General features: G+C 38.9%; 1 protein-coding gene across 8 annotated transcripts in view; it reads left to right on the top strand.

Annotated features, from left to right (window-relative positions):
- The window catches only part of FAM184A (family with sequence similarity 184 member A), a 74,660-nt gene that overhangs the window by 16,790 nt on the left and 44,860 nt on the right, over window positions 1-13,010 (top strand). For 6 of the 8 annotated variants that reach the window (XM_017739678.1, XM_017739676.1, XM_017739675.1 and 3 more), the window contains exon 1: window positions 9,441-10,151. In XM_017739678.1, coding sequence (XP_017595167.1) covers window positions 9,441-10,151 — 711 coding nt within the window. Of the gene's footprint in view, window positions 1-9,296; window positions 10,152-13,010 lie in introns of those variants that run through there. The other 2 variants (XM_017739681.1, XM_017739680.1) reach the window with 1 other exon arrangement.

The following is a 13,010-nucleotide window of genomic DNA, read 5'->3' as shown; positions in this document are numbered from 1 at the left end:
AAGGAGATGGGACAGTAATTTTTTTGGAATTTGGATTGAGTGTTATGACTTATTTTTCTACATAATACAGATAACTACATGACTTAAATATTTCTTTCTGATGAAAATAAAGTAGTTGCAAGTAGAGATGTGATTGTATGAAGAATAATTTAGCCAAGTCTAGCAAAAAAGGGAGACTTAAATTATAAATTATGTCAATATAATTGCTTATGACTGGGTTAGCCATTACTTATAGTGGCCTTTTCAAAAAAAGGATTGAAAATGGAAAAACTTAAGCTTTGATTTCAGACAATATACGGAATCAACTGACTAATCTTACCCCTTTTATATGATTGTTTTTTTCACTCTAAATTGAGATTCTCTGAGTGTGATTGATTTGTTATTGAAATATATTTTGCAGAAAATTTCAACTTCTGTTCATCCTTTTAGGCTCTCATTGCTTCAATGTCAGTGAATGTCATCCTTTAAGGCATTTGATCCTACTGAAGACAACCCACTTCTTCAGTACCTGTTTTGCACCAAAAGGCTGTTTTTCTTCTGTGGATGCTTTTTCAAGGAGTAATATGGCATTGCTTTTTGTTAAGAAAAGGAATAATTGGTGAATTAGAAAGTATATTTTCCTTTTAAAAATAGATGGAGTGAGAGAAATTTCTGAATGAGATTGTCTGGGAAAAAAATTCCAGCTTTACTAACTGTGTCTTGACAAACCATTAGGATTTAATTTGATGATACTAAATATAGAAACTGGAAAAGGAAAGTATCAACTTACTATAGCTAGCAAGTAATTAAAGCAGATGGAAATACGGCACCTGTATTTTCTCTGCAATGTAGTTCGGAAACCATGCTGATGATTTGGGATGAACCAAATAATTTTAAAGTCGTGCTGAAGTAGTCTTAGAGGCATTGTAAATAACTGCTGTATTTTGATAACATTTGTATAGTAGAGCTCTCCGTATCATTTAAGCAAGTTTGAGTTTTAGTACCACTTAACTTGATTTACAAGTATTGGTTGAGTTTAAAAATAAGGGTTGATTTTCAAGGAGCCATTACAAAACATTTAAACTGTTTTCTGCTAGAATTGGTTCCCATTCTGACTAACTTTTAAAGCTGTTTCTAAACAATTTTTTCCTCTTTCGTAACAGTTTCTTCAAAATACTCTTGTGTTGTATTGAAACATGTCATGAAAATACTTTTGGTGTCATAATGAGATTGAAACTTACATTAAACTCTGTTTTGACGTATTCTGCAAGTTGGTTTTACACTTCGGCACAGAAAGCAAACTTATGTGCCATTAACAAAACTAAATTTGGCACAGAAAGCAAACTTATGTGCAGCTAACAAAACTGAATGTCTCGCAGGTAATAAATTGCTTAGCAATCGCTCTGAGAATAGCGCAACGTGAATGTACAGAACTGGATTGGTGAATCCTGTGAACTTATGTAACTCCATTAGAGACAGCAATGCCAGTGTAGAACAGCTGAGCATTTCTCTCAGATGTCGTGTAGTAGCCAAGTGGGGGATTAAGTGCCTGGTCGTACAAAGCACTAATGGTGATCTCTTCCCTAATTTGGTTTATAGTAAAGAGTTGTACTTCTATCCAGCTACTTCTTGTCTTTCTGTCAAGGTCTTCAAGTCTACTTTTTTCCTCCTGGAAAAATTGTTTCAGTCCTAGCTTGTACGGATAATTCTAAGGTGTTCTACTCCTGAAAATTAGTTTAATTCAATCTGGCCAGTTGCCTGTCCATCTGCAACATTTTTTAATGGGTATCTTGGCCACTGACTAGAGATAATGTCTAGTGTTACTGAACTGAATACCCAACCCATCTCTCATAGCCCTGTGATATTATCTTGATATAGCTCTTCCCATTTAATCTGTATTTCTTGTTTGTTTGACATCACATCTGCTTGTTTTGCACCTGAATTTTTGCCTCAGCTGAAGATATATTCTGAAGGTTGTATCATATTTCATAGAGGCATAAAATCATTAATGTGGGAGAAGGCGTCCAAGATCGAGTCCAGCCTATGACCAAACACCATCATATCAACTAGACCATAGCACTAAGTGCCATGTGCAGTTGTTTCTTGAACACCTCTGGGGGTGGTGTCTACACCACTTCCATGAGCAGCCCATTCTCATTCTTGACAACCCTCTCAGTGAGAAATTCTTCCTGATTTGGGTGGTGCAGTGTTGTATCTGTCAGTCATGCCTTAGACAGGTCATGATTCTTTTAAAAGCCTTTTAAAAGAGAACTTTTATTTCATCAGTGTTTAAATTATTTGCTTGTTTTGTAAGTAACTTTGCCGTGAAAATCCTGGAAAGAGCTTTCAGGATATAAGGTCTGTATGTTGTATATAATGCAGGTTGTATCTACCATTGATTCTCACTTTTTTCTGCTCCTCAGTCTTCTCCTAGTCTTAGCAGGAACAACAGCTTCAACTGTTCTCCAAAATCTAAATTGCATATTGTTGAGGAATTTTTCCTCCTTTTCCCTCCTATTTTTAATTTTATTTTGATACATATTTGTAAGAGATATCTGCTCTTTTTCGTCCTCAGAAAATAAGGTACAGTTATTAAATTCCTTTGTTCCATTATAATTTATTGTGGTGAGGAAAATACCCCACTTTTCCATTTTCTGCAGCACATCCAAAATAACCATATAAGAAAAAAACTGCTAACCATATCAGGATGCCGTCTCTCCCTGTATTCAGTCAAAGACTGCTGAATGGAATGGGGTTGCTCCCAAGTATCTCTTTCTGTGAGCCTCACATATGTGCTAATGCCTGTGTCAAATCCCCTTTCATCCCCCTAAGGTCGTATTTCACTGGTGAGACCCAGTCTTGGAAGCACTCAGCTGCTAGAGCAGAAGGCGCAACAGGGCCTGATTGCCCACTTGACCTCTTGTCACGGGTGAGCTCCTTCTTGGTTTGCTACTGATTGCTAAAATTACTTTCAGGATCACATATTGTTGTGTCCTGGCCCTGAGGCCTGAGGTTTAAACCACTCTTGACTGCCTGGCTTCTGAACTTGTGAATTCCATTCTCATCTTTCTGCTCAGCGTGTTGGGCTATCAAAAGACGTTCAGGTAATGTGCTCCTCTTTTTGAATCTGATTACGGAGTGCTCTGTAGCTTTACCTGCTGCCTTGATTTTGATTTGTGTTACCTGATTGATAAAGGCTATCCATGTTCCTGGATTTGGACAAAGCATGTATTTCCAAGATAGGCTGTGGTAGCATAAGCTCCTGATTAGCTCCCAGACAGCCTCTCATTTGCTGTTTGGTACAACTCTAGGAGAAAGGAAACAGGCCACAGTGAATGAATGAGCTATTCGGCCATGCTGACCACTCTGTCCCTGTGCCAAGGCATGCTTGGGACGTCTTCTTCAGGTGAGGACATCTCCTGCCCCATGATTAATTGGAACGTGGCATGCCTTTTTCTGATAATTAAATTTTAAGGTACAGGCACTGTAATAATTTATAATCATGATGAGCTCAAAATGCAAGCGGATATTTTAAACCAGTAGGATTTTTCAGACAATTAAAGAGTTAATGTTTCAGTGTGGGCCGTTCACAAATAAACAAAACCCAGGAAGGATTGTAAGTCAAGTAGCTACATCTGATACTGATCTGTACTTGGCAGTTCTGAAAGTAGAAATGGATTATCAGCACATCAGAGGAGCAGGTATTTAGGAGCGTGAAGAAAGCTACTCTAGGTGTATGGGCCCCTGTGACATGTTATACCTACTGTATATGGTATTAAACATCAGGAAACCTGAAAATAAAAAATGAAATTTTCCCCTGTGTTTTAATCTCAGTGTAGATGTTGGTGAGCAGTGCATGGCCTCGGACTTACCTTCTTTTTATAAGTGTTTAGGAATAAGTGTGAAAAAGAAAAATTTCTTCTTATCCAAAGCTAGAGCGCTAGTGGATATCTGTTCATGCTCAATACTTAGAAATTATGTTGAGCTTCATAGTGTCATTCTCTAAATAATTAATTGTAAACAAAAGTCATTAGAGATGCGTTGGAAAGCTAGTTGCCGTAGTAAAAATAACCCAGTATCTGTTTTTAGGGTTCCTAAAGGAATAAAATACTGAATTTTACTTAGGCATAAATTGAACTAACACATGAAGACTGTTGAATAGCATAAAGGATATTTTAATAATAAACTTCTTGTGAAAGTGTGTTTTTTAGGGAAAAAAATTTCAAGCTCTTGCCCTCTGGGGATTTTATTTCAAAGGAAGACTGGTATAGTTAGACCAGCCCTTTTGGAGGAGATGCTGTTGGCAGGGGACACTCCTTTTACAGCTGCAGACCATATTTGTCCCTTCCCTGCTCATTGTGCTGTGCCCTTAAGGCACTGGCCCAGGTATTTAGATAGACTTGCAGGAACCAGATAGCTGAAGAACAAGTGTCTTCCTTCCACCTTTTCTGTGATGTCTAAGAAATCCTGGCCTAAATTTCTTCGCTTGTTTCTGTTTTTGTTATCAGCAACACAAAGACCTTGATTGACAGAGCATCTTCTATTTGTGAGATTTCATAAGGGAGCAAAAGATCTTTCTAGATAAATGGATGGGTTTTTTAATTGGAATTTTAAAAATGAGAAAGATGGGCATACATAGGTTTTGAGGTTTGGATTTTTTTTGTTATAACTGTCTACTTTTGTATGTCGTAATGGATTTTTAAGACTGTACTCTGTGATTGTGGTCAGCTTTTAGGAAAGGCTGTTTTAAGTGGCTTTGAAGTACTTTCCTGTATCACTGTATTCTTATCATGTACTAAGGAGAAGAAGTTAGTCCTGTAAAACAAACTTTTCTGGGTATTAACTTGGTTATTTTATTTTGTCTTAAATTGATCATAAGATATATATTTTAAGTGCTTAAATATAACATACATCTCATTTTTTGACATTATTTGACCAACAAGAAGAAAAGGGGAAAAATAAATGCAATACTCACTGTAGCAAAAAAGATATGATTGTTCGGGGCTATCACAGAGGAGACATTTCTATATAAAATTAATTCATGATAATGCTTGCAATTTTTTTTAATGTTTCATGTTGATTTTGTAGACTGAACTTTTCTGTTTGCAACCTGCTGCACTTTTTACTGTTTCTCAGTATATCTTACTACTTTCTGTGTGTACCAACTCTTATCTGAGTTATAACTAACTCTCTGTTCTACCCACAGAGAGCAAGGTTAGGTCAGACATCTTCCAAATCACTAGCTGGTTATGCACGAGCATTTTCTTGTTGGCACTGTACTTGTGTGGTTCTCTCAAGAGACAAGCAGCACTGACAAAATCTGGGGATGCCTCCTGAGTCTCTGGTGTTTCAGACTGGTGTTCAGGTAGCAGCACCCTGGGAGAGCTGGAACACACAACAGTTCAGCTGAGCAAGGCTGAACACAGTGCTCTGACCCAGGGATCCACACATCAAGTCTGAAATGGAAGTTTACCAAAGTCAGGTTGATGTTTGTGTAAGATGTGTGGTGATATATTTTTCTCTTAGGTATCAGCTCTTGTTTTGATGTAAAATTAGAGAAAATGAACCATGTACATTTTTTGAGATATTTTCATCGAGTCGTAGACTATGGTTTTCTGTGCTGCAAAATAACTTGCACTCAATTCTAGTAATAAGGTGAATTACACCTTTGGGATTAGAAGCATTCCATCGTGACTAAATTGCTGGCAGGAGCGGATGACCAAAGTACAGCTGACCATGAAAGAGTTAGTGAGCTTTCCAAACCATAACATCTGGTTTGGGGTAAAAAATATTCCTCAGCCAAACTTTCATCTTTCAGCCACAAACAGTGTGGAACAGGAATTGCTGTTCATATTCCATGTAGTTAAAAACACCAGAGCTAATGCAGGGACTGACTTGCTTCACCTTACCGCATAGAATATAACTAAACAATCCAATAATTACTGGCATAAACAAGGTGATTACTGTTACTGACTTACTCTGTAGTGGTTCTTCAGACCAATGCACACAGTATTTCAGTAGATTCTTATTAATAATTATGTTACTGTTTTGTATAAAAAGTATTAGCTGGCAATCTCAGTATCTTTATAGAGTATGATTCTGTCTGTACCTCTGAAATGATACGCTGGCTGAAAATACGGTAAAGCATGGCAATGTGATAAGCATTGCTATGTGCAGTTAGAGTGCAGCTGGAATAGTATGAATTACTCAAATAAGCAGTTTATGCTTCTTAGTATTATGCAGTTGTACTAAAAAAGCTGTTGGTGTTTTTAAAAGCATACTTTTAGCATTTACAAGCATGCTTAGCAGGGGTTCATGCTCTGATTTAAAAATAGTGCAAAACTTGTTTTATCTACCTACCTCCAATGTTTGCGATCTTACTGCTTTTCAACTTTCAGAAACTTACTTGAGAAGGAGCTGTTTATTTTAGCTAGAACTTTAAGTCCATTCATTTGCTCCAAGGTGCTTCAATTTCTGCTTGCATTTCATTGAAGTGCTGTTAAGTTGCTTTTGCTTAAGTTAGTACAGACTTTTTTCCCCTGGGTTCCTATATTAATACAGTGCATCAAAGTCTCAAAGATAGAATCTGATACAGCTATTCCATTTCTTTAAAAATACTGAGGTTTATAGTAATTTGATGGAGCTGGAATTCAGGCTGCTAAAAGACTATGTTACGATGCAACATTCAGTTGCATGCATTTTATTTTTACATTTCCCATGAGATACCAATGCCCTTCATTTAGGGAATGAGTCGTGCTTGAATTTGAATTCAATTTGTTGCTGTTCAGTGCTTTTAGTAAGGAGCAAGTCAATGATGAGAATTTAAAGATATCTTCTGAATGTGGCATTGCACATAGATTTATTTTTCACTTGGAGTTTTCAGTGAGGTTTCCACTGCTAAATCATAATACCCTTGAAAATGCTTTATGATTTATACTTTCTGCAGATCATAGTGCTGCAGAACTTGAGACTGGAACACTGCCTGAAGTGAAGAACATCATGGCGCCTCTATGCACAAGGACAAGAGTCAAGGGCTGTTTTGAGTGTGGGATTTGACCTAGTGTTCTGCAAGTGCTGATTATAATGACCTGATCCTAAGTGTGAGGTTTATTTTTTTTTTATAGTACCTTTTAAACTACCTTGTCCAGCTTCTCTACGGAAGGCCTATTCATGCAAGATAGTGCACATAACATTTACAAAAATGCTAAACCCTCTGTTTTCAAGTTATTTTTGATATGAACAAGGAAGTTGAACACTAGACACCGTAAAAACAACAGGAAACAAACCTTTGGGATCCAATAGCTGAAGCTGTTTGTTGGTAACAGGAGGGAGTTGAAAGCTTTGTGATCAGAAGTTACTGTTGGATCACCAAAGACAATAAGAATATAAAAGGTTGAAACCTTGGGTGAAGGGCATTTCAATGTGATTCAATTCAAATTCAATGTGATTTTGCTAATGGAAGTACATGTGGTTTAGTTGTCATTTTTTGCAATGTTTTGGTAGAGTTTTATGAGTCTCTGTACCATGAAACTCTTGTCAAAATAGGGAAAAAAAAAATTATTTATCTGGGGAAGAAGAAAGCCAAAAATGTCCTTGATACCTGCAGATATGTAAGTAGTTCTAAAAACAAGTTGCCAAACCTATATAAAACCTATGTTTTTTCCTCTTTCATTAAATAGCATGTACATATGTTTTAAAAAATTGAATTAAAATAAGTTTTTGTGATATTTTTAAGTTAATTCCTTGCTATATAAAGACAAGTGAGGCTGGGGGTTTTGGGTTTTTTACATCTAATGCTGTTTCAGAACATTTTTCTTTTTTCTTTTCTCTTTTCTATTGTAATCTGAAGCCTGTCCTTTTGGGTTTTTATGGTACACATAACAGAATGGGGTATGTTATTTCAGGCATAAAATTTAGAGTAAAGTGTCTGGACCTTTGTTCAAACAAACAAACATAAGAAGACCATGGCCAAAGTCTTGAATCTGCTCTTTCACTTATGAGAACTCTTTTGAGCTTTGTAGCTCATCTGAACACTAGACTGTAGACACTTTCCCTAGTCTGCAGCATAGAGGCTTTTGCTTGGCGTCAGGAGAGCAATTCTGTGCCTCCTTCATATTTCCCAGCCTTGAGGGCAAGTCGGCACAACCTTCCTCTGTTGCCTGGTTGAATGCTGTTGGAGGGCTGGTCTAGGTTCTGTCCTCAGTGAAAAAAAGAAAATCCCCTGCTGCTTCTTAGTTGTTCAGTTTTGTTGTTTCTTGTCAATTTTTAAGATATACAAGTTACACTGATCAGAAGACATTTTTTTTGTTCAGATGTTTTACAGCTCTGCTGCCTGTATATTTAGGAAGTGTGGGGTGAATTGCTGGATTTCTTGAAGCAAAAGATTCCATTAACCCCACCGTTGCATGAGTAGTTTATTCATTGGTAGATGCACACAGATGCAGACACACATACTTCTCTGTACTTCCTAGTTAAAAACCAAGAAGATGATCTGCTATGTTATGGTGCAGTTGAAACATCCCTTAGGACATATCTGGTTATGTTAAAACTTTCATTGAATGCTGGTGGTTTGGCTGCTTTCACAGCTTTCTTGAACTGCTTAGCTCCCTGGGCTCCCCAGATTGCTGGCTGCCCTGCCCTGATCTTTTCTGTTCAGCTGACTTACTCGCTGGGAAGTCAGTGAATTTATGTAGTGAGGGACCTCAGACCTTAGAATACGCAGAATGCTTACTAGATAAGCTGTCAAAAGTGAAATTGTATCTGGGCAACCATCAAGCTTACAATCCAAAATAACTAGTGTTTGCATTTTAGATGTTTCTGAAATGAAATATTTAAGAACAGGTAGTGTTTGGAAAGGAGAGATTTGAGATATGGTTTTTGTTCCAGTTTAATTTCTTCTTGTGGTATATACTCTGTGTATTATTCTCTAATGGAAGACTTGTGTTCAATTTTTTTTTTTAGTCTGTGCTTTGAACTATTTTAAATACATTCAGGGGGTTTTAAAATGCATTTTTAAATGTGTTTTTTCCGCCAGTGTATTTACAGCAAGAACATGGATATAAAGAAAGCTTTCATTAGGAAAATTAGGCATTTAAGGACAGAAAAACTACTCTACTCTACAGGATGTATAATAATATCATGACTAATACGGCACTTATGCAGTTACATCCTTAATAACATTTGGTAGTTTATTTGTATGATGAAAACAAGCCAGATTGGTTAAGTAGCTTTCAGAGTACCTAGGTATGTTTTTCTTAGGATTTAATAGATAACCAGAATGCCTTTTCTCTTAATATAATATTATTTCATGTTTTCAGGTAATATATGCTTTGAACACTAAAAATGATGAACATGAAGCAGCTATCCAAGCCCTTAAGGAAGCTCATGAAGAAGAAATCCAACAAATTCTTGCAGAGACCAGAGAGAAGATCTTGCAGTATAAAAATAAAGTGGCAGAAGAAATGGATCTCAAGAGAAAGATTCAGGTTTTGGAAGAGTCACTGGAAGATCACAAGAAGATGAAACATCAGGCATTGACAGAATTTGAAGCATATAAGGATAGAGTTGAAGATATGCAGCTTTGTGCAGAAGCTCAGCATGTCCAACGTGTAGTGACCATGTCGAGGGAAGTAGAAGAGATCAGAAAGAAATTTGAGGAAAGGCTACGAAGTTTCATACAGTTGCAAGTACAGTATGAGAAGGACAAGCGTACAGCTCTGGAAGACTTAAAAGCTGCCCACAGGCTTGAAATTCAAGAACTTTTGAAGACTCATCAGAGTCAGAATGCTACTTTAAGTAAGGGGCAAGAGAAACTAGAGGAATTGCATAGACTGGAGCTGGAAGACTTGAACAGTAAAGTTGAAGAGTTAAGGCTGGAAAGAAAAAAGCTCATTGAGGACTATGAAGGCAAACTCAGCAAAGCACAGTCCTTCTATGAACATGAACTTGACTCTTTGAAAAGATCGCAGCTTTTTACAGCAGAAAGTCTACATGCTTGCAAAGAGAAAGAAGTGGAGCTAAGAAAAGAATTTCAGAACCAGGAAAGTATGTTACGGAAGAATCTGGGAAAGCTTAAAACTGAATTGCAAATGGTCCAGGATGAAGCTGCCAGTCTACGGGAAAAATGCCAAAAGCTTCAGGTGGCTCTTGGTACTGCAGAAAACAATGTTCAGGTGAGACTGATGATATGTTGTTCCCAAGACTGTGAATTTTCTTTTCCTATAGATACGATCTTTCTGTGTGGCTGCTAGGTTGAGGTTATTGGAGTGTGTAAACTTAATTTCCCATCACTTATACTTGCACGTCATCTTCTTTGAATTTTTTTTCATTTATATATATTTTAAATTTATTTGTTTAATTAACAATGTTTTCAAAAGCAGCAACTGAAATACTGCACGTTTTCTGTATGTTACTGGTTTTGGCTCGGGTAGAGTTAATTTTCTCCATAGCAACTTGAAGGGTGCCATGTTTTGGATTTGGGCTGGAAACAACGTTGATAATTCAGGAATGGTTTAGTTATTGCTGATCAGTGCTTACACAGAGTCAAGGTCTTTTTGGCTTTTCACGCCATTCCAGCAGCACAGATGCTTGGGGTGTACAAGGAGTTGGGATGGAGCACCTCTAGGACAGCTGGCCCCAACTGACTGCAGGGATATTCCACATCATGTGGCATAATGCTCAGCATATAAACCTGGGAGAAGGAGGGGATGTTCGAAGTGATGACATTTGCCTTCCCAAGTCACTGTTACGCCTGATGGAGCCCTGCTTTCCTGGGGGCGGCTGAACACCTGCCTGCCCATGGGAAGTGGTCAATGAATTCCTTGTTTTACTTTGCTTGTGTGTGTGCGGCTTTTGTTTTACCTGTTAAACTGTCTTCATCTCAACCCACGAGTTTTCTCACTTTTACTCTTCCATTTCCCTTCCCTGTCCCACTTCGGCAGTAGTGAGCAAGTGGCACTGTCATACTTAGCTGCTTACCAGGTTAAACTCCAACACAGTTTTATTTAGTTGGATTGACTCTGGCTGGATGCCAAGTGCTTACCAAAGCTGCTCTATCACTCTCCTCGTCAGCTGAATGGGGGAGAGAGACGATAATGAAAGGCTTCTGACTTGAGATAAGAAGAGGGAGAGCTCACTCATCAGTTACCATCATGGGCTAAACAGACTCAACTTGGGGAAAAGCAATTTAATTTATTACCAATCAAATTAGAGGAGGATAAATGGAAGTAAAACCAAATCTTAAAAGAGCACTTTCTCCCTACCCCTTCATCCTTCTGGGCTTAATTTTATTCCCAATTCTCTAACCTTTTCCCTCACACTGATGCAGGGGGATAGTGAAGGGGGCCTGCAGTCAGTTCATCACACGTCTCCTCTTCTGCAAGGGCCCTTCAGGAGGTGGGTTTATGGAAAGCTGCAGTGAAGGTGAAACCAGTTGTATGTTGATCATTCCTGTGGTAAAGGAATTTTGTTCCCAAGGAAGAGGAAGAGACTAGTACAGTATCTGCAGCAGATTTTAAGGTTAGGTCCTACTCTGACACTGTGGATGAGGTGATCAGATGCATAATCTCAACACATTGTGTTTCATTACACATCCTGTACAGTGTTTTTCCCCAATTCTCTCTTCTGCTTTAGTTTCTGAAATGACTCTGTACTGTTTCAGTAACTTGAATTATAAGAAATCTGTATTTCCTTTTGAACCAGAACAGTATTTTCTTTTCCTTCCTGCATGGCTGTTAACACATTACACTATTCAAGATATGCTATTGTGAATCAGTACATCTGATTTAAAGCATCATAAAAGTTTAGAATCACAGGACTATAGAATAGTTTTGGTTGGAAGGGATAGTAAAGATCCTCTAGCTCCAAACCCTCTGCCATGGGCTGGGATACCTTGCCCAAGACCAGCTGGCTTAGAGTCCCATCCAGTCTTGAACACCTCCAGGGATGGGGAGTCCTCTGGGGGCAACCTGCAGTGCCTGACCACCCTCACAGGAAAGAATTTCTTCATAATATCTAATCTAAACCTTCAATTTAAGGCAACTCCCCCATCTTATCACTACATCTCTTTGTCAAAAGTCCTTCTCCAGCTCTCTTTTTAGGCCTTCTTTAGATACTGGAAGGCTGCTCGAAGGTCTCCCCAAGAATTTTCTCTTCTCCAGGCTGAGCATTCTTTCAGCCTGTTTTGATAGGAGAAGTGATCCAGCCCTGTGATTGACTTAGTGGCCTCCTCTGGACTTTTTCCAGCGGGTCCATGCTTTTCTTGGGTTGGGGCCCCCACACCTAGACACACAGTAGAGCAGGTGGGGTCTAAAAAAGAGCAGAGTAGAGGGACAGAATCACCTCCTGTGAGCTGCTGGCCATGCTGCTTTTGAAGCATTCCAAGATCTGATTGGCTTTCTGGGCTGTGAGTGCACAATGCTAAGTCATATCGAGCTTTTCGTCCCAGAGTCCTTCTCCCCAGGGCTAGTCTCCAGCCAGCCTGTACTTGTGCTTGGGATTGTCCAGACCCTTGCAAGATCTTGCTTTTGGCCTTGTTGAACTCCATGAGGTTCGCACAGTCCCACCTCTCAAGCTTGCCAAGGTCCCTCTGGATGACATCCCTTCCCTCAGCTCTCTTTTTAGGCCTTCTTTAGATACTGGAAGGCTGCTCGAAGGTCTCCCCAAGAATTTTCTCTTCTCCAGGCTGAGCATTCTTTCAGCCTGTTTTGATAGGAGAAGTGATCCAGCCCTGTGATTGACTTAGTGGCCTCCTCTGGACTTTTTCCAGCGGGTCCATGCTTTTCTTGGGTTGGGGCCCCCACACCTAGACACACAGTAGAGCAGGTGGGGTCTAAAAAAGAGCAGAGTAGAGGGACAGAATCACCTCCTGTGAGCTGCTGGCCATGCTGCTTTTGAAGCATTCCAAGATCTGATTGGCTTTCTGGGCTGTGAGTGCACAATGCTAAGTCATATCGAGCTTTTCGTCCCAGAGTCCTTCTCCCCAGGGCTAGTCTCCAGCCAGCCTGTACTTGTGCTTGGGATTGTCCAGACCC

The sequence above is a fragment of the Corvus brachyrhynchos genome, unplaced genomic scaffold (genome assembly GCF_000691975.1).
Source record: "Corvus brachyrhynchos isolate BGI_N302 unplaced genomic scaffold, ASM69197v1 scaffold14, whole genome shotgun sequence".
NCBI classification, from domain to species: Eukaryota; Metazoa; Chordata; class Aves; order Passeriformes; family Corvidae; genus Corvus; species Corvus brachyrhynchos.
The sequence above is the reverse complement of the archived record's forward strand: the minus strand, read 5'-3'. Positions and strand labels throughout refer to the sequence as shown.